The sequence below is a fragment of the Loxodonta africana genome, chromosome 9, assembly GCF_030014295.1.
Source record: "Loxodonta africana isolate mLoxAfr1 chromosome 9, mLoxAfr1.hap2, whole genome shotgun sequence".
Classification (NCBI taxonomy): Eukaryota; Metazoa; Chordata; class Mammalia; order Proboscidea; family Elephantidae; genus Loxodonta; species Loxodonta africana.
The window spans coordinates 113,468,844-113,490,870 of NC_087350.1; the positions used below are offsets into that span (position 1 = coordinate 113,468,844).

A 22,027-nucleotide genomic window follows, 5' to 3' on the forward strand; every position below is an offset into this window, starting at 1 on the left:
TGGTCAGGTTAGATGATTCATGTACTTATGACAAAATGTCTCGCTAGGACCCATGAAAGAGTAAAAGGCAAAGTTAGGGTACAATAAATTTTCAATACGCAAATCTCCCACCCCGAACAGAACCCGATGGCAGGAACTTTTAAAAGTGAAAATGTGTAGTTGATTTATAATCACGCAGTGGTACCTGGGGACGTATTTTGCCCCGTCATGTTTATGAACATTAGACTGGTTGCTAGGAACCAAGAATTTATCAAAGTCAAAGAGTGGAAAGGCAAGACACCCTGGGAAGCCTGGAAAAGGCTTTTGTGAAATGGGCTGAAGACAGGAAACTTAAGATGCTTAGAAAGGGGAGGGGGAGGAGCGTCGGTGCTTAAATTACTTCTTTAAACAGAACAAGAGAAAACATGTAAAATTTTAACAGGTGAAAAGTGTTGTTGTTGCTAGGCGCCCTGGAGTTGATTTCGACTTACAGCAACCCCACCCGACAGAGTAGAGTTGCCCCATAGGGTTTCCTAAGCTATAATCTTTGAGAAATTCACGAGGTATTTCTCCTGTGGAGCTGCTGGTGGGTTCAGATCACCAAAACTTCAGTTAGTGGCTGAGTACTTATCCACTGCACCACCAGGGCCCCTTAGGAGGGAAGTGGTGCATCATTCAAGGATCCACACACAGGGCACATGGCACACCCGTAAGAGCCTTTGGTTAGGAATCAGAAGCGTCTTCAAGTAACTGCCTTTCCTCAAGGTTCTACACCATGGTAACCGTGGTAGGCAGAAGGTTCCCGGGTGGCACCAATCGTTTGCACTTGACTGGCATCCAAAACATCTGTGGTTCGAATCCACCCAGAGGAGCCTCAGAAGAAAGGCCTGTCCATCTACTTCCAAAAGATCACAGCCATCGAAAACTCTATGGAGCACAGTCGTACTCTGTTAACACGTGGGGTCACCACAAGCCTGAATCTGTTCTACAGCAAAGCGTTGTTGTTGTTGTTGTTTTCTTTTTTGGGTGGTAAGCAGAATAATGCCCACCCCCATGTCTCTAAAGATGTTCATGTTCTAATCCCCAGGACAAAGTGGCATTAAGACTGCAGGGGAAACTGAGGTTAATTAGTTGACCTTAAAGTAAACAGATGGTTGTTGTCAGGTGCAGTCGAGCAGGTTCCTCCTAGCAAACCCATGTACAATAGAAAGAAACACCGCCTTATTCTGTGCCATCCTCACAACCATTACTATGTTTGAGCCCACTGTTGAAGCCACTGTGTCATTCCGTCTGGTTGAGGGTCTTCCTCTTTTTTGTTGACCCTCTACTTTACCTTCTCCAGGTAATGGTGTCCTTCTCCAGGGACTGGTCCCTTTTGATATCATGTCCAAAATACGTGAGATGAAGTTTTTCTACCTTTGCTTCTAAGGAGCATTGTGGCTGTACTTCTAAGACAGGTTTGTTCACTCCTCTGGCAGTCCATGTCATATTCACTATTCTTCACCAACACCATCACTCAAATGCATCAATTTTTCTTCAGTCTTCCTTATTCAGTGTCCAGCTTTCACACACATATGAGACAGCTGAAAATACCATGGTTTGGGCCAGGTACATCTTAGTCCTCAAGGAGACATCTTTGCTTTTTAATACTTTGTTGTTGTTTTTAGGTGCCGTCAAGTCAGTTTCAACTCATATCAATCGACCCTATGTACAACAGAACGAAACACTGCCCAGTCCTGAGCCACCCTCATAATCGTTGTTATGCTTGAGCCCACTGTTGCAGCTACCGTGTCAATCCATCTCATTGGGGGTCTTCCTCTTTTTTGACGACCCTCTACTTTATCAAGCATGATGTCCTCCAGGGACTGGTAACCTCCTGATAACACGTCCAAAGTATACGAGACATAGTCTCACCATCCTTGCTTCTAAGAACCATTCTAGTTGTAATTCTTCCAAGACAAATTTATTCGTTCTTCTGGCATTCCATAGTATATTCAATATTCTTTGCCAGCAACATAATTCTAAGGCATCAATTCTTCTTGGGTGTTACTTATTCATTTTCCAGCTTTCAAATGCATACAAGGCGAATGCAAACACCATGGCTTGAGTCAGGCACACCTTAGTCCTTAAACTGACCTCACTACTTTTCAACACTCAAAAGAGGTCCTTTGCAGATTTTCCCAACGCAACACATCCCTTGATTTTTTTGACTGCTATTTCCATGGGCACTGATTGTGGATTCAAAAAAAAATGAAATCTTTTCCCTGTCTATTATGATGTTGCTTATTGGTCCAGCTGTCAGGATTTTTGTTTTCTTTATGTTGCGATGTAATCCATTCTGAAGGCTATAGTCTTTGATCTTCATCAGTAAGTGCTTCAAGTGTTCTTTGCTTTCAGCAAGGTTGGGTCATCTGCATATCAAGGGTTGTTAATGAGACTCCTTCTAATCTTTATGCCGCCTTCTTCTTCAAATAGTCCAGTTTCTGGGATTATTTGCTCAACATACAGATTGAATAAATACGGTGAGGGGATATAACCTGACCCACATGTTTCTTGATGTCCAACCACTCAGTATCCCCTTGTTCTGTTCAAACAACTGCCTCTTTGCCTCGGCTTCCTCATGAGTACAATTAAGTGTTCTGGAATTCCTATTCCTCACAATGTTATCTATAATTTGTTATGATCCACAAAGTCGAATGCCTTTGCATAGTCAATAGAACACAGGTAAACATCTTTCTAGTATTCTCTGCTTTCAGCCAAGATCCATCAGACGTCAGCAAATGATATCCCTTGTTCCATGTCCTCTTCTGAATCTGGTTTGAATTTCTGGCAGTTCCCTGTTAACGTACCACTGAAACTGCTTTTGAACAATCTTCAGCAAAATTTTACTTTTGTGCAATATTAATGATACTCTGATAATTTCCACATTCTGTTGGATAACCTTTCTTTGGGATGGGTACAGATATGGATCTCCTCCAGTTGGCTGGCCAGGTAGCTCTCTTCCAAATTTCTTAGCACAGACAAGTGAGCACTTCCAGTACTGCATCTGTTTGTTGAAATATCTCAATTGGTATTCCATCATTTCTTGGGGCCTTGTTTTTCACCAATGCCTTCAGTGCAGCTTCAACTTCTTCCTTCTTGATCATACGCTATCTCCTGAAATGGCTGAACATCAACCAATTCTTTTTGGTACAGTTACCCTGTGTATTCTTTTCATATTTTTTTTGATGCTTCCTGTGTCATTTAGTATTTTTCCTATAGAATCCTTCAATATTGCAACTGGAGGCTTGATATTTCTCCTCAGTTCTTTCAGCTTGAAAAATGCTGAGCATGTTCTTTCTTTTGGTTTTCTATCTCCAGGTCTTTGTACATGTTATTATATTACTTTGTCTTCTCAAGCCATCTTTTGAAATCTTCTATTCAGTTATTTCACTTCATTATTTCTGCATATCCTAGGCATTAGTGAACTTAAATGGACTGGTATTGGCCATTTTGAACCAGACAATCATACGGTCTCTGTGCTGGGAATGACAAATTGAACAGGAATGGCGTAGCATTCATTGTCAAAAAGAACATTTCAAGATCTATCCTGAAGTACAATGCTGTCAGTGATAAGATCCATAAGCCTACAAGGAAGACCAGTTAATACAAGCATTCAAATTTATGCACCAACCATTAATGAGTGCCAAAGATGAAGAAATTGATTTTTTACTAACTTCTGTAGTCTGAAATTGATCAGATATGCAATCAAGAGGCATTGATAATTAATGGTGATTGGAATTCGAGAGATGGAAATAAAGAAGAAGGATCAGTAGTTGGAAAACATGGTGTTGGTGATAGAAGCCACGTGGGAGATCACGAGAGAATTTACAAGACCAATGACATATTCATTCAATGCTCCTTAGAGGCAAGGATGGCGAGACTGCGTCTTACATACTTTGGACATGCTGTCAGGAGGGATCAGTCCCTGGAGAAGCACATCATGCTTGGCAGAGTACAGGGTCAGCTGAAAAGAGGAAGACCCTCAACAAGGTGGATTGACACAGTGGCTGCAACAATGAGCTCAAGCATAACAACGATTGTAAGGATGGCTCAGGACCGGGCAGTGTTTCGTTCTGTTGTGCATAGGGTCGCTATGAGTCGGAACCAACTCGACGGCACCTAACAACAACAACAAATGACACATTCATTGGAAATACCTTTTTTCAACAATATAAATGGCAACTATACATGGGCCTCACTGGATGGAATACGTGGGAATCAAATCGACTATATCTGTGGGAAGAGATGATGGAGAAGCTCAATATCATTAGTCAGAACAACGCCAGGGGCTGACTGCGGAACAGACCATTAATTGCTGAAAAAAATTTAAACAAGTCCAAGAAAGCCAAAGTATAACTTTGAATATATCCCACCTGAATTTAGAGATCATCTCAAGAATAGATTTGATGCACTGACCACTAATGACCAAAGACCAGACGAATTGTGGGATGACATCAAGGACATGATACACAAAGAAAGCAAAATGTCATTAAAAAGACAGAAAAATTAAAAAAATAAAAAAATTTAAAAGACCAAAAGGATGTCAGAAGAGACTCTGGAACTTGTACTTGAATGCAGAGCAGCTAACTCAAAAGTAAGGAGATTATCCTGGATTATCCAAGGGGGCTCAATGTAACCACAGGGTCCTTCAAAATGCCAGAGTGATGGAGCATGAGAAAGACTGAGCTGGCTTTGAAGGTGGCAGGGGGCCCTGGGCCAAGGAATGCAGGTGGTCACTAGAAGCTGGGAAAAGCAAGGAAATGGATTGTGGAGGCAAGTCCCCAGCAGGTCCTTCCTGAGGTGGGGAAGTCACACCACAGCTCCTCTGGGTTGGGGGATGTTAGCCGGGATAGTTTCTCCCTCAAAATTACTAGGAGTACTTGGTGCTGAAGAAGACTATCTAAAGGTATGGAGACATGTTCCTGACAGTACATAATATATCACTCTATCTACTGGTATGAGGGAGTTCCTGAATGGTGAAAACGGTTAATGTGCTCAGCTGCTAACTAAAAGGTGGGAGGTTCAAGTCCACCCAGGCACACCTTGGAAGAAAGGCCTGGTGATCTACTTCCAAAAAATCAGTCATTGAAAACCCTATGGACTGGACAGGTTGCAGGGAGATTGGGACTCTTATGCACTGCTGGTGGGAGTGTAAAATGTTATAACCGCTGTGGAAAACAATAGGGCGCCTCCTTAAAAATCTAGAAATAGAAATACCATATGATCCAGCAATCCCACTCATAGGAATACATCCTAGAGAAATAAGAGCCTTTACATGAACAAAATATATGCACACCCATGTTCACTGCAACATTATTCACAATAATGAAAAGATGGAAACAACCTAAGTGCCCATCAACAGATGAATGGATAAACAAATTATGGTACATACACACAATGGAGTACTACACAATAATAAGAACAATGATGAATCCACAAAACATCTCACAACATGGATGAATCTGGAGGGCATTACTACTCTGAGTGAAATAAATCAATCACAAAAGGACAAATATTGTATGAGACCACTATTATAAATACCCAAGAAAATATTTGCACACAGAAAGAAACAATCTTTGACGGTTATGAGGGAGGGGAAAGTGGAGAGGGGAAATCACTAACTAGATAGCAGACAAGTCTTAACTTCGGTGAAGGGAAAGACAACACATAATATACAAGAAGTTACCACAACTTGATCAAGGCAAAGTCACCGAAGCTTCCTAGACACATCCAAACACTTTGGGGGACCAATTTACTGGGACCAAGGGCTGGGGACCATGGTCTCGGGGGACATCTAGGTCAATTACATAACACAGTTCATAAAGAAAGTGTTCTATATCCTACTTTGGCGAGTAACATCCGGGGTCTTAAAAGCTTGCAAGCACCCATCTAAGATACATCTATTGGTGCCATCCTGTCTGGAGCAAAGGAAAATGAAGAAAGCCAAACTCATGAGGAAAATATTAGTCCAAAGGACTAATGGACCACTTGAGCTACACCCTCCACCCTCCTGAACCAAGAAGAACTAGATAGTGCCCAGCTACCACCACTAACTGCTCTGACAGGGATCACAATAGAGGGTTCCAGACAGTGGTAGAAAAAAGCAGAACAAATTCAAATGCATAAAAACAGACCAGACTTACTGGTCTGAGAGAAACTGGAGGGAACCCCCGAGACTATAGCCCCCGGACACCCTGCAAAGTCAGAACTGAAGCCACTCCCAAAGTTCACCTTTCGGCCAACAATTAGACTGGCCTATGAAACAAACAACACACGTGAGGAACGTGCTTCTTAGTTCCATCAAGTATACAGGCCAAAATGGGCGACACCTGTGCCAAGGCAAAGACAAGAAGGCAGGAAGGGGCAGGAAAACTGGACAAACGGCCATGGGAAACCCCCGGTGAAAAGGGGGAGAATGCCGACCCGTCGCAGGGATTAAAAGCAATGGCACAGAACAATCTGTGTATAAATTTTTGCATGACAAACTAACTTGTGCTGTGACTTTCACTTAAAGCACAATAAAATTTAAAAAATGAAAAACGCTGTAGGGCCCATTTGTACTCTGGCACACAGTGGGTCATCATGTGTCAGGATCGACTCGACGGCAACTGGTCATTTTTGGGTTATTTGTATAAAGGAGAATAAAAAGACAAGGAATGGCTTCTTCCCTAGAGCCTCCAGGAGGAACACAGGCCTGCGGAAGCGTGATCTTAGCCCAGTGAGACCCACGCGGCACGTCTATCCTCTCAAACTGTCAGACGGTAAATCTGTCTGTGTTAAGCCACCAAGCCCGTGGGAATTCGTTACAGCAGCAGGAGGGAATTAAGACAGCAACTGAAACAAAACTGCTTTGGAGAAAGAAGGAAAGGCCGAGGACAACGCTGACATGCCAAACAGTCACGCAGGATTCCTCTGTCTCAGCGAAGAAATAAAACCCTAACTCACCTTCTTATAGGTTTTTTCTTCGTTTTGTTTTCCTGGGGCTGCGTCTCCACTTTCAGTAGCAGATGACATCTAGGAGAGAAAAAGGTACCCATTGGAACTCATGGCTGGACTCTGAGATACAATGTATCTATAATTCAGTGTTAACCAAAAGATTTATTTTGGTTAACTGCGCTTTTCTTTTGGTTATTAGAGCTATTGTTTCCAAGAAAAGAAGACATTGCGGAAAAATCCATGTTCCCCAATCCTTCTATAATAAATCTTTACTTCTAAATCATTTCTGCCCGTACCTTACTTTGCCAGATGCTGTAAGCACGATGCTACGCAAGTCCAAGCCCAGCACATGTGTATATATGTCTTTCTACAAAGTCACTTATTTTTTTTTAACTTTTCTTTGGTTATAAATGCCTACTGTAAGAAAAAAAAAAATCTGGAAAGTACCAAAAAATATGAAGCAGAACCAAAATTTCCTGCATAATCCTATTACCCTCGGGCAATCCCACTATTCACATTTTGTCGTATTTGTTTCTACCTTTTGTTCTGGGCATTTTCACTCTAAAAATAATATTACAATACAATCTTGTGCTGTGTTTTTTACTGAACACTTACAAGCATTTTCCCATGAGATTAAGAAAGCCTTCATTGTAAAAATACTTGTTTTCCATTGCAAGATACGGCATATGTGAACGCGCTGTGTGTTAATACTTCATTTGATAATGGCAATACGGGAGGACGGTTGTGCTAAGTCCAGGTTTTCGCTTCTGTAAACAGTACAGCAATAGTATTTTGTGCTTGTATCTTCGTCCGACTTGAATGTTTTCTTAGAATAGATTCTTGGAATTACCAGGTCATACTGTTGTTCTTATGAGGTGTCTTTGAGTTGATTTTTGACTCATAGTGACCCCATATGGCAAAAAGACGGAAGGAGCCCTGGTGGCACAGTGGTTAAGTGCTCAGCTGCTAACAGAAACATCAGTTTGAACCTACCAGTGACTCCTTGGGAGAAAGACCTGGTGATCTGCTTGTATAAACATTACAGCCTAGAAAACCCTATGAGGCAGTTCTACTCAAAATCAACTCAATGGCATCTAACAACAACAACAACTTTTATGGGAGCAAGTTGCCAGGTCTCTCCCTCTCAGAGCACACTGGGTAGGTTCGAATTGCCGACCTTCTGGTTAGTAGCCAAATGCTTAACCACGGAGCCACCACAGCTCCCAGGTCATACTAAGAAACCAAACAAAACTAAACCCATTGCCATCGAGTTGATGGCAACTAATAGTGACCCTATAGGACAGAGTAGAACTGCCCTATAGGGTTTCCAAGAAGCAGCTGGTGGATTCAAACTGCCAGCCTTTTGGTTAGCAACTGAGCTCTTATCCACCACGCCACTAGGGCTCCTTAGGTCTTACAAGGGTACTAAAAAATGTAAAGCTCCAACTACATATTGCTAACTTTCTTTCCAAGTAGAATACACCCACTCACACTAGTCTCAGCAACAGGTGGGAACTCTTTAACAACACACTTAGCAATGACTATTATTCTAAATATCTTTGCTAATTTGACAGGTAAAAGAATTTCCTGGTTTTAATTTGCAACTTCTAAAATTACTAGCAGAGTTAACATTGTTGTCATATATATATATATATATATATATATATATATATATATATATATATATATTTAGCTCTTTATGTTTCTATTTAAGGTTCCTTTCTTTTGCCTACTTATCTGTTGGGAATCTTTGTGTTTTAGCAAATTGATTTTTATGTATTAAGGTCACTAGCCTGTTACCAAGCATACTGTTAATATTTTCCCATGTTGTTCTATGCATTTTAACTTCTTTTTTAAATAGAAAAGTTTTGACATTTTTATGTGCTCAGAACTATTGACTTTACCTTTGTGATTTCTTCCAACGCTTTTAGAAAAAACAAATATATCTTCTCACTGGAAGATATCCTAAGTTCAAACCTGTTCTTCTCTTTTTAATGGTAGAATTTTCACATTTCACTTTTAATTCATCTGAATTATTAAAGCCAGTTACTTTATGTAGTAAACAAAGGTAATAAACATAGTGTGTGCCAAACTGAAGAATTTGCCAGGGATCTCTCTGAGCTGGAAATAAACCACAGGGTTTACCCACACTGCCATGAGTTCGCTGGGACGGAAACATTCTAAAAATGAAAGAAGGGGCCACGACAAGCCAATCTCATCATACCTACCATTGTCGTTAGCTGACTCGTGGCAACCCCGTGCACAACGAAACAAAACAGTGTCCCGTTCTGCGCCATCTCCATGACTGACTCTGGATAAGACTGTCATGACCCGGAGGGTTTTCACTGGCTGATTTCTGGCAGTGTATTGCCAGGCCTTTCTTCCTAGGCCATCTTAGTCTGGAAGCTCTGCTGAAACCTGTCCAGCATCACGGTGCACACGAACCTCCCCTGGCAGACCAATACTGGCTGAGCATGAGGTGCATTGGCTGGAATCGAACCCGGGTCTCCCGCGTGGAAGATGAGAGTTCTGCCACTGACCCACCGTGCCCCTTCCATACTTCCGACTGTCCACCAATCAAACTGTCCTCCTAGATCATTTTTCAGCTCTGTTTGCGGATATTAAATCTGTCCAAATTAGAACACGGACTCTTCAGGGACGGATGCTTCGTAAACCACTACTTCCCACACTGCTTAGTTCATTTAAGGAACACTTGACTTTTCCAGTCTCTTTATAATAACATGTTGATGGTTGTGAATAATATACTAGAGAAATTCAAACGCCTGGAAGTTTTATAATGCTAGGTTCAAGGTAAAAAACAAACCAAACCCTTTATCATGCCACCCCATCACCCCAAAAAACAAACTCAAATTGGATAATCACTTTGAGAACATATAACTGAGTATCTGATGGAGTCCTGGTGGCACAGTGGTTAAGAGCTCAGCTGCTAAACCTGATGGGTAGTTCTTCTACTCTGTCCTGTAGGGTCACATGAGTCGGAATCAACTCAACAGCAACGGTTTGGGTTTTTGTTTTTAATTTATCTGATAAATCATTTTATAAGCTTAAAAGTTACAGAAGAATTACAATGGAAAAAAAAAAAATGATTTGACTACCCAAAGTTGGAGCCCTAGTGGCGAACTGGTTAAGAGCTACGGCTGACAACCAAAAGGCTGGCAGTTCAAATCCACCAGCCGCACATTGGAAACCCTATGAGGCCGCTCTATTCTATCCTATAACGTTGCTATGACTCGGAATCGACTCCAGGGCACACAGCAACAGCAACAACAACACAAAGTTATCAAATTCTTAATGTCAAAATGTTGCTGTTAGTTACCATCGAGAGACCCCCAACTCACAGTGATGCCACGCACAATGGAAGGAGATTCTGTCCCTTCCTGTGCCAGCCCATGACTGGTCGTGGATTGGATCTTTGTGAGCCACAGGGTTTTCACTGGCTGATTTTCACAAGTAGATCACCAGGCCTTTCTTCCTACTCTGCCTTAGTCTGGAAGCTCCATGGAAACCTGCTCAGCATCACAGCAACACGCAAGCCCCCCCTGCCAGGCAGGTGATGGCCGCACATGAGATGCACCGGCCAAGAATGGGGCCAGGATCTCTCGCATGGGAGGTGAGAATACTACCATTGTGGGTCATACAGAAATTAAAAGGCAAACGGCAAGCTGGAAAATATTTGCAATAAATATAACTAAAGTTAATAATTCCATTACATAGAAAAAAAGGCTTATTTAAATTGGGAAGATCCCACACCTCACCTATTCAAGGGCGTGACTCCTATAATTCTCCCCTCTCCTCATCAAATTTTCACTATTTCTTTCCTATTAGCAAACATTCTGCCATCCCAGTAACAAACCTTCTCTTGGCCCCACTTCTCCCCACTGCTTCACTCCCCTTTGCAGCAAACCCTGGAAAAATATGTCTCTATTCTCAATTCAGAGTTCCTGGGCAGTACAAAAGCTCTTGGCTGCTAACTGAAAGGTTGGCGGTTCACGTCCACCCAGAGGTGCCTCAGAAGAAAGGCCTAGAGACGTGCTTCTGAAAAAATCTGCCACTGAAAACCCTATGGAGCACAGTTCTACTCTGACCCACGTCAGGGTCCCGGGAGTCGGGGGCGACTTGACAGCAGCTAATACCAGTTCTCTATTCAGCAGGGTGACTTAGGAGAGCTGGTGGGAAAAGTATGGCAGTATCCGTGCCTTATAACATTTTCTAGCAATGAGAAAGACTTTCAGCTGTAGACAGTTCAGCAGAAATAATCTCCACATAGAAGTTAAGCCACATTTCAAAAACACAAAATGCCAGTGCACTCTAGATTTTCATTTTTCTGACTTAACCTATTCTCAGAACTATCTGAAAAATAATTTGGAATGATATAAGTTTAAACAAACATGAGGAAGACTCCTTGATTGCTTTAATCAAATGTGCAATTATTAATTATTTTCAATCATTTGATGATTGAAAAAGTAATTTTTTTCTAAGAAAAGTAAAACAATTACTGTATTAAAAAAAAACATAAAGAAGAAAATTAAAATTTCAACTTTAATTCAATTGCCCTGAAATAACGATTGTTAACATTTGGCTGAACCTGGGTGGTGCAAATTGTTGTCATGCTTGGCTGCTAACTGAAAGGTTGGAGGTTCGAGTCAACTCAGAGGCACCTCGGAAGAAAGGCTTGGCAATCGACTTTCAAAAAATCAGCCATTGAAAACTGTGGAGCACAGTTCAACTTCGAGACACATGGCATTGCCATGAGTTGGAACCAACTTGATGACAGCTGTTTTTTTGTTTTGTTTTGTTTTAACATTAGACTATTTTATCTTCTGATCTTTTTCAAATGTGTTTTTTTTTTTTTTTTAACAAAACTAGGATTTTACATTGTATACAATTTTGTGTCCTGACCTTTTCAGTTTATACCATAAATATTTTCCAGGTTATTAAATATTAATTAGAAACAATGTCAGATGCCTGAAAGACTATATCACAAAAATGTATCACAATACAACATTCCTTTATTAATGGACCTTCAGGAGGTTTCCTATTTATCTCTATGACAAATACAACTGTACTCCAAGTTCTTATACATATTTACCCAACAGAATATGTAATTAGAGTGCCACAGATTCCTGGGACAATGACTGCTGCTAAAATATTATACATGCTTTGTATCTCTACCACATCAAGTATTTTCAAACAAAATCAAACAAAACACTTTGCTAGTTTGAACCACAGGGGGAAAATATCATTCTATTTTGTGTTTTTTGATTAGTCATAAGGACGGACATTTTTCCCATGCTTTTTTGGTTATTAGTATTTCTTTGGCAAATTGTCTGTGCAAAGCTTTAGTCCATCTCTTTCTGAAGGTATGTACGTGAGTTCGGTACAGCATGCACTAATGATAATAACGAAAAGCGTGATTTTCTTGAACCCTGAGCTGTTTAAAGAGCCAACAGAAGAATCAAGACTCCCTAAAGAATGCATTCCAATCATTTCACTTCTAAGGCTCTGCAGCTTTCAAACTGAAAAACTCCAAGAGCAACTCTGAAGGGTGCTTGAAAGAACAACCTGAATGACAGGCTGGCTAATTGGCGTCATTGAAGGACAGATGATGAGATTGCCCTGAAGTATTTATTACTTTGTAAATCACCCCTGATTCCAAATAGGTAAGAGTATAAGTCGGTAAACTCCTGTTTTGTTTATTTTTAAATTCCTTTTGTTGTTGTTCGGTGCCACCGAGTCGCTTCTGACTCATAGTGACCCTATTATGTACAAACAGAACAAAACACTGCCCAGTCCTGTGCCATCCTCACAATCGTTTTGATGCTTGAGCCCATTGTTGCAGCCATTGTGTCAATCCGTCTTGTTGAGAATCCTCCTCTTTTTCACTGGCCGTCTACCAAGCATGATGTCCTTCTCCAGGGACTGACCCCGTCAAAGCATTTGAGACATAGTCTCACCATTCTTGTTTCTAAGGAGCATTCTGGTGGTACATCTTCCAAGACAGATTTGTTTGTTCTTTTGGCAGCCCACGGTATATTCAATACTCTTTGCCAACACAGCTCAACACCATAATTAAATTCCCTTTAAGGAACACAAAATAGGTAATAATGATAAAGCATGGCCATAAAATATCACCTGGATTCAAAGGCTTTTTCTGTAGAGTGATGCTTAACCAAGGTCACCCAGGACCTGTTAATCAAGGACATCTGTGTAAGATGCAAATGAGATGCTTGGGGACATCCTGGTGAACTACAGATCCCTGTTAAAATGGTCACAGGCGAGACTACTGTTTGTTCCTCTACTTATGTTTCCTCACCTGTTAAGGTACATCGTTTGTAACTATGGACACCAAGGTAACCACAGATTACAGACATTGTTTTTAAAAACATTACAATCCCATATCTGTCAATGCGCGTATAACAGAAAGGAGGAAGAAAATTCACAGGCGTGCTAGTGAGTATCTTCAGATGATGCAGTATGAGTGCTTTGGGTTTTCATATTTAAATTTTGCTATCATCTCTAAGAACTCTGCAGTAAGCACTGCTATATTTAAAACTCAGGAAACCGCTACCTCAGTGAAAAAGTATAAGTGTACACAATAATTACATCAGCAAGAACACATCTACTGCATTCCAGCCTTTTAGGCAGGCCAGTGGTGGGTCACACAATTTCCTATTTCTATTCTCTTATTTGTTTTAAATTTTAAGATAATGTCAAAGTTAAAGGTCCGGAGCTAGACTCATGTTCTGGAATATTTGTAAGAAATACACAATAAAAGAGGTAAGTAAGAGCTCTGTAGTGAGTCAGTGGAATTCGCTGAAGATATTGTCCAACTTACAACTGGACCAATAAGCCACATCATGATAAACAGAGAAAATACTGAAGTTGTCAAGGATTTCACTTTACTTGGATCCACAATCAACTCTCGGGGAAGCAATAGTCGAGAAATCAAATGACATATAGCACTGGGCAAATCTGCTGCAAAAGACCTCTTCGAAGTGTAAAAAACCAAAGGTGTCACTTCAAGGACTAAGGTGCACCTGACCCAAGCCATGGTCTTTTCAATCACCTCATATGCATGGAAAAGCTGGACAATGAATAAGGAAGACCAAAGAAGAATTGATGCCTTTGAATTATGGTGTTGGCAAAGAATATTCAGTATACCATGAACTGCTAGAAGAATGAACAAATCTATCTTGGAAGAAGTACAGCCAAAATGCTCCTTCAAGTGAGGATGGCGAGACTTCGTCTCACATACTTTGGACATGTTATCAGGAGGGACCAGTCCCTGGAGAAGGACATTATCATGGATTGAATTATGTCCCCCCAAGACAGGGAGAGAGCTGAGTGCCTATGTGCAGGAGGCTTCCTGGCAGAGTGGAGTGCCTCCAGGCACTTCTCAGTGGAGCTACTGAGCTTTGGAACACTTGCCCCAGCAAGGGAGATGTGGGTGTGAGGCCCAAGGAGCCGAGAGGCCAAGAAACCAGAAAAAGGAAGCTAAAGAGACAAGGAACACAAGAAACCGAGCTGCCTCAGTCTCAAAAGGTATGTTCATGACCTCAGGGGTCTCAAAGGGTGGAGCCATGGCCCCTGGTGTTTCTAAAGGTGGCGCTGCCACTCAGATGGAAGAGGAGAGTGGTGCACCTAAAGCCGAGGGAGTAGAGTAGTTGTCCCAGTGGGCCTGGAAGGCGGAAGTGAAGCCCCGGGCTGAGGGTCTCCACTCAGAATCTGGAGAGTGTGGCCAATACCTAGAGTCTGGAGGGCAGGGCCATTGTGTAAAGTGTCTGAGAGAAAAGAGGATTATTTTCAACTCTTGAGGGCTGATGTAATGTGTTCTGCCAACTTGCTTGGTGCCTGTTATGCCTCCTTTCCCTTTAGTTTCTCCCATTTGTAATGGAAATGTCTAGCTTGTACCTGTTTTGCTGTGTACCTTTGGAAGCAGATAACTTGTATTCTAGATTTCACAGATGAAGAGAAATTTTTGGATTTTGGACTTGGAGTTAAGACTTTTGCTATGGTATGATAGGATATGTTTTGCACATTGCAAGAATGTGATTTTTGGGGGGCCAAAGGGTGGAGGAATGTCATAGATTGAATTATGTCCCCCAACATGTGTGTATCAACTTGGTTAGGCCATGATTTCCAGCACTGTGTGGTCATCCTCCATTTTGTGATTATAATTTTATGTTGAGAGGATTAGGGTGGGATTGTAACGCCATCCTTACTCAGGTCACCTTATCAAGAGATAAAAGGAAAGAGAAGCAAGCAGAGAGTTGGGACCTAGTACCACCAAGAAAGAAGCACCGGGAGCAGAGTGCATCCTTTAGACCCAGGGTTCCTGCGCAGAAAAGCTCCTAGTCCAGGGGAAGATTGAGAAGGCTGACAGAAAGAGAAAGCCTTCCCCTGGAGCTGACACCCTGAATTTGGACCTTTAGCCTACTTTCCTGCGAAGAAATAAACTTTTCTTTGTTGAAGCCATCCACTTGTGGTATTTCTGTTATAGCAGGACTAGATGACCAAGACAGACATCATGCTTGGTAAAGCAGAGGGTCAATGAAAAAGAGGAAGACCCTCAACAAGATGGATTGACACAGTGACTGTCACAACGGGCTCAAGCATAGCAACAATTGTGAGGATGGTGTAGGACCTGTTGGCTTTTCGTTCTGTTGTCCATGGGGTGGCTATGAGTTGGAACCAACTCGGTGGTATCTAACAATAACAACAGCACCTAACAACAAATAATCTATGCATTATCTCCATACCTTTGTAAACAAAATGGCAAGTCATCTGTAGTTGCTAGTGATGAGTGTTCTATTCATTGCTGATATTCTTTTCCTTCCCAGGTTCCTGTTAGAATAGAAATCACTGGTCATTATTTATTCATAGCCCTTCCTCGCTGCCGCCCCCCCCCAAAAAAAAAAAAGATCAGAAGTGGCTAAAGACATACATACAAGGTAGCCAGTTAAAATAAAAAGGCATATACACGAGGGAAAAAGAAAGGTAGAGAATAAGACGGCACCAGCAGTAGGCCTATACAGAGAACACCAGCAACGTGGCCCTGAGCAGTTGTGTGAATTGTACAGCTTCCCTTCTGATGCTGAGCTTCCTTGTGGCCACAGCAAAAGAAGACACGGACCAATTACCAGATGCCCAATGTCCATAAGATAAAAGCAAACCCATCACTCAGAAATATCCGGGGATTGATGATGGAGAAGAACTATTTCCCACAGCTTTTATAATGAAGACCCTGTGCTAAATGTGGACAGTTCTTCAATATTACCCCTAAGATAAATCGACTGTGATTTTCATATAGATAACATAACCTCCGAGAACACTTCAATAAACCTCTTTTGCTATAATTATTTTTTATCGGAAGAGACACACGCTCATTAAAATCAATGTTAAAGATACAGAGACACACAAAGTAAAAAGGAAAGGTTGGATGGGAAGCTGAGGGGGCAATGAGTTTAAAATAATGGTTGTAGAATCATTTGGAAAAGGATAGCAAGAAGGCAACCCATGTCACTGAATTGTACATGGAAAAATTGTTGAAACGGCCTATCTTTGGCTGTATATTCTTTCACCAAAAATTAAAAAAAAAAAAAAAGTTTTAATTAAAATTTTCTACTCTTATTTCTCCCCAACATAACCAATGTTAACAGTTTGTTGTATATTCTTTCAAAAATTTTCTCTGTTTTCGCTTAAACACGCACACACACATTTCTGCCACTGGCTTTTACCGGTATACTTTAAATATCCTTTCAAATCTACATGGCTACCTCATTTTCAAATGACTTCATAATATTCCGGACAGGTGTGGCAGCCTATAATCAATCAGGCCTGTGCTGAGGGACATTCAGATTTTTTCCAGGTTTGGTTACTATGACCAGAGCAGCATTAAACAACCTTATTTAGACATCTTTGATGTTCTAGTACTTTCATTCCTATGGGAAGGAATTCTAGAAGTGGGATCATTGGGCCAAATGATAAGCACACCAACTCTTCCACTCAAGGCCACATTCCTTTCTGTACAAAGTCTGAGGCAATCAGCCCAATGGTGCACAGAGATCACTACTGTCCCGTCTTTATCAGGTTTGGGCGTGGAGGAATTGATGTTGTCAGGTGCCATCGAGTTGATTTTGACTCATAGGGACCCCACATGACGGAGTAGAGCTGCCCCATAGGGTTTCCTAGGCTGTAATCTTTTTTTAATCTTTAGGAGACCAGATAACCAGGTCCTTCACTCGAGGAGCCAATGAGTAGATTCAAACCACCAACCTTTCAGTTAGTGGCTGAGCACTTAACCACTGTGCCACCAGGGCTCCTTAGGTGGGAAGTAGTGCATCATTCAAGGATCCACATACAGGGCACACAGCATACCTGTAAGAGCCTTCTGTTAGGAATGAGAAGCATCTTTAAGTAACCGCCTTTCCTCAATGTTCTATACCATGGGAACCGTGGTAGGCAGGAGGTTCCTGGGTGGCACAAATGGTTTGCACTCAACTGCTATCCAAAATATTGGTGGTTCAAATCCACCCAGAGGTGCCCAGAAGACAGGCCTGCAGATCCACTTCCAAAAGATCACAGCCATTGAAAACCCTGTGAAGCACAGCTCTACTCTGCAACACATGGGCTCACCAGGAGTCTGCATCTACTCAACCCCAAAAGGTTGTTTGTTCTCTTTTTTGGGTGGTAGGCAGAATAATGCCCACTCGCACGTCTCCAAAGATGTTCATATTCTAATTCCCAGAACAAAGTGGCATTAAGATTGCAGAGGAAACTGAGGCTGTTAATCAGCTGACCTTAAAGTAAGGATATGGCTGTGGTCAGGTACAGTCGAGTCGGTTCATCATAGCAACTCATAGTCACCCATATACGACCACTCCCTCTGCCTGTCTGCGCCCACCTTCACGAGTGTTGATCCCTAATCATCACCTTGCACCCTGAACTCCATCCCACACCCTGCTTTCAGAGCACCCAACCGGTGGTATCACTGCTTATTCCTCTATTCCTCCTCCACAGGGGGAGATACTTGGAAGGTTTTTATTTTACTCTCTCTGCCTGCTCCACTCCAAACCATTAAATATCTCCTCAGAGTCAGTAAGTACATCTCTTCTTTCAAGAAATCACAATTAACATGCACAGCCCCATTCTTGCCACTTGTGTAGAGTGGGCCATGTGTGTTAGAAGGTTCTCTGCTCGTCGCTGTTTCCCGGGCTCTTCTTCCTCCCCATCCTGACATCTGATTTAATCGTTTGGTGAGACCACTTCTCAAGTAGCTCTCTCGGAAATGGCATACAGTAGGTCCGTTCTGAGTCACTCCACGTCCAGCAATGCCCTTCTTTTGTCCTCATATATGAGTAGATGTCTTGGGCAGTACAGCATTCTTGGCTCACGGTCTTGTTCTCTTACCTCCCTATAAATATCGTTATCGCTATCTTCTCACTTGCCTCCCTGCTCACAGATGAGTGGTTTGACGCTAGCCTGATCCTCCACTCTCAGTAAGGTACTATTTTCTCTGTTTGCAAACCTATCAGTTTCCTCTTTGAACACACAGTTCAAAAATTCCATAAGGATACAAACCAAACCAGGTGCTACCAAGTCGATTCTGATTCATGGCGACCCCCTGTGCGTCAGAGCAGAACTGTGCTCCACAGGTTTTCAGTGGCTGATGTTTCAGAAGTAGTTACCCAGACCTTTCTTCTGAGGCACCTCTAAGTGGACTCAAACCTCCAGTCTTTTGGTTAGCAGCTGAGACCATTAACCATTTGCATCACCTGGAGACTCCTCCATAAGGACGTGTCTTTTTTCACGAATCCTGCCCAGTAAAGGGAAACTGACAAGAAGCTCAAACATGCACCTTCAAATATGCAGCTGTCTGATGACCCCACTAAAGCACGAATGAAATCTCGGCTATCCAGATGAAGAATGAATGGACTGCATATCCTCCAGCCAGACCCAGATATTATTTCTCAGACCCAAGCTTTTGATAAGAGACAGCGAGGCACGCAGGCTTACAGCCTCTGGCAACAGCCTGGAATGCAGAAATTCCCGTGGCCAAGTAAGGGCAGGATCTCAGGCTGAGCTTTCCGTCAGAGTTGTGTTCCTACGTAGCCTGACACAAGGATCCCGGTTAGAAACGATTTTCTTACAGTATGTCTGATATTAAACAGAGCCAGCTCGCGGTGTCAGACGGTTAAACAGTTGAGACACCAGCTCAGCTAGCATTAAATACATGACAGGCAGTGACTTTTTTTTTTTTTTCCACTGCCTGATTGCTTATCTATCCTTTCTGGTATATAGTATCTCTGTTACTTTAAAGAATACATAATGGACCCTATTTGATGGCTGTCTACGTTTCTATGCTTTCACTCAGTTTGAGCCAAGGAAGACAGTCATTTACTGAGTAACTCGGATGTGCGAGATGCCACCACCTACGTGATGTCGCTTTAGAGCTGCGTATAATCCCCTGGCCTCCTCCACTTTCACACTTGCTGTTTGGACACTTGAGATCGGCTGTCCTACCAGTGGAGTCTGTTGTTGTTGTTGTTGTTGGCAGTTGTTGAGTCCATTTCGACTCACAGGGGCCCCATGTGACAGAGCAGAACTGCCCCATAGGGTTCCTAGGCTGTAACCTTTACGGAAGCAGATCGCCACGTGTTTTTCCCGTGGAGCCACTGGGTGGGTTCGAACTGCCAACCTATCAGTTAGGTGCCAAGAACTTAACTGTAACACCACCAGGGCTCCTTAAGTGAAATATAGCCATTTTTAATTTCGCTGAGGTGGACTCTCTTGGGCTATGAAGCTGGTTTGTAGAAGTGAATTCCTCGGTTGGTGAATGAACTTCGTGACCATCCAGCACCTGCATCTCAGCCTAGCTTTGACGTTCTCTACACCAGCGTGAGGGAGACATTGGTGGCCCAGTGGTAGAATTCCTGCCTTGCATGCGGGGGACCCAGATTGGATTCCCATTCAATGCACTTCGTGAGGAGCCACCACCTATCTGCCAGCGGAGGCTTGCCTGTTACTATGATACTGAACAGGGATCAGCTGAGCCTCCAGGCTAAGACGGACTAGGAAGAAAAGCCTGGCAATCTACTTCTGAAAATCAGCCAGTGAAAACCCTATGGATCACAACAGTCTGGTCCAAAACCAATCATGGGGATGGTGCAGGGCTGGGCAGCGTTTTGCCCCATTGTGCATGGGGTTGCCATGAGTCAGGGGCTGACTTGAAGGCGGCTAACAACAACAACAACGATAGCAGCGACAGGCATCAGAAACACCTGGGGGAGCTTTGGTAAAATTTGGGTTCTCGGACCACACTCCAAAACAACTGAATCACTACTTCTGATCAGTGGTGGGGAATCAGCATTTTCAACACGTTTCCTAGCCTTGGGAATTTGCAAAGCGCTTATGTTACAACGTAGCCAGGGTCTTCTACTGCCCCTTTGTTAAGTGGAAGAACTGGGCGGGAGAGGGGTGGTGAGCCTTCAACTCAAGGTAATTCTGGTCAAACCAAGAGAAGACAGGGCAGGCACGGGGTCCAGAGTCATCTGACTTCAAATCCACTGCTCCTTCCACCATACCCGACTCTCTTCTAGTTACTTGACAAAACAATTAGAAGGTTGTCTGATCGATATTCCGCAGCATTTTTCTATGTGTACATGCAATCAAAAGGTTAGCCAACAATATTAATTTACATAATTGCTTCCCGTAAAACTTGTTCTAACATCCGAGTCTCAGTCTGGAGGGCACTTCTGATTTTATAGGTGGTAGCAGGGCTTTTTAAAACGTGAGTTTCAGATATATTACACCTGAATAGGAGCCCTGAAATGCTCTCCAGCAACCTTTTCAACCTCTGCTTCCCCAGCTACGGCCATGCAAGTCGGTATATGCCATAGATAAGGAGCTCCAAACGCAAGGCCAAACAAGGGGAAAATGGCTAATTATGTAATTACCCAACTAAGTAGGCCAACCTGTAGAGGCAAGAGGTTAGGGACATCAGCCATAGGTCCTTACTGGTCTTCCCAGAAAAACACTTCATTAAACACCAGTGAAGACAGGCAGCAAGGACTCATGGGATAGGCCTCCGAAGGTTTGGGTTTTATGTGCATCTCTGTTACTAACCCTATGTGACCTTGGCCCCTGCCCAATTCTGTCTTACCATGGCTGGTGCTGGCTCCATTAGACAGCGCTTCTGGTTTCTTTCCATTGCCAAGTTTCTCAGGCAGAGCCTCACTTCAAGTCCTCTTTGGAATGAGGAAGGGACCCATTGGTTTGATCATTATGAGTGGGTGCAACCTGCCTGTGGGTAGCTGCCTTGAGTTGGCCCCTGGCTCACGGAGGCCCCCTGCACACCAGAACTGGGTTTGAGCCCTCAACCTTTCGGCTAGTATTTTAATGTGGTTTTGGCAACAAACACCACCATCCCCCAACCAACAACAAAACAACAGGAAAAGTCAAATGTTTAAAAGTGTGATGGGCTAATATACCAGGCTTAAATGTCAGCAACAAAAATACTCCAAACTGAAAATAATCCTTGATATAGTTCCCAGAGTAGAAATGCCTATATTTTTTCAGACCAGAAAAGATTTTACAATAAGAAATCACAGGCTCAGCATTATTTCTTTTCAAACATTTGTATAAACTCTCGAAGAAATACACAAAACCTGCATGTTAAATATTTGCACAGTGAAGACCACTTATCCACATATACATCCAGACACACAGTATGTCGCACATTCGTATGGACAGAAGCTGTAAAAGCAGAACCACAGGGCTCTGAGATGCAACTTAAAGCTCTTCCATCCTTACTGATAAAAATAAATTAGGCTTCATTTCATGTATCTAATGTTTATATAACCAAGCCACAGCCGAACCCGAAACCAATTCCAAACTATGGCACCTGCTCGCTATGAATCCAAATGGAGACCAATCAAAACAAATTGCAGGGCTCTTCCATTCACTCATACAACACATTCATCAGCTCGGAATGGTTCTCTCCAAGTGAATAAACAGAATAGCTATAAATGACGGGGACAAGAGGCTCGGC

At 42.5% G+C, this 22,027-nt stretch overlaps 1 protein-coding gene across 7 annotated transcripts in view; it reads right to left on the reverse strand.

Moving 5' to 3' along the window:
- The window catches only part of PIP5K1B (phosphatidylinositol-4-phosphate 5-kinase type 1 beta), a 264,099-nt gene that overhangs the window by 133,290 nt on the left and 108,782 nt on the right, over positions 1-22,027 (reverse strand). For 6 of the 7 annotated variants that reach the window (XM_023539444.2, XM_064290554.1, XM_023539445.2 and 3 more), the window contains 2 exons: positions 15,738-15,822; positions 6,967-7,035 (listed from right to left, as the gene is read on the reverse strand). In XM_023539444.2, the coding sequence (XP_023395212.1) occupies positions 6,967-7,035 (69 nt within the window). In that variant the 5' untranslated portion in view covers positions 15,738-15,822. The remainder of the gene's footprint in view (positions 1-6,966; positions 7,036-15,737; positions 15,823-22,027) is intronic. The other variant, XM_064290556.1, reaches the window with a different exon arrangement.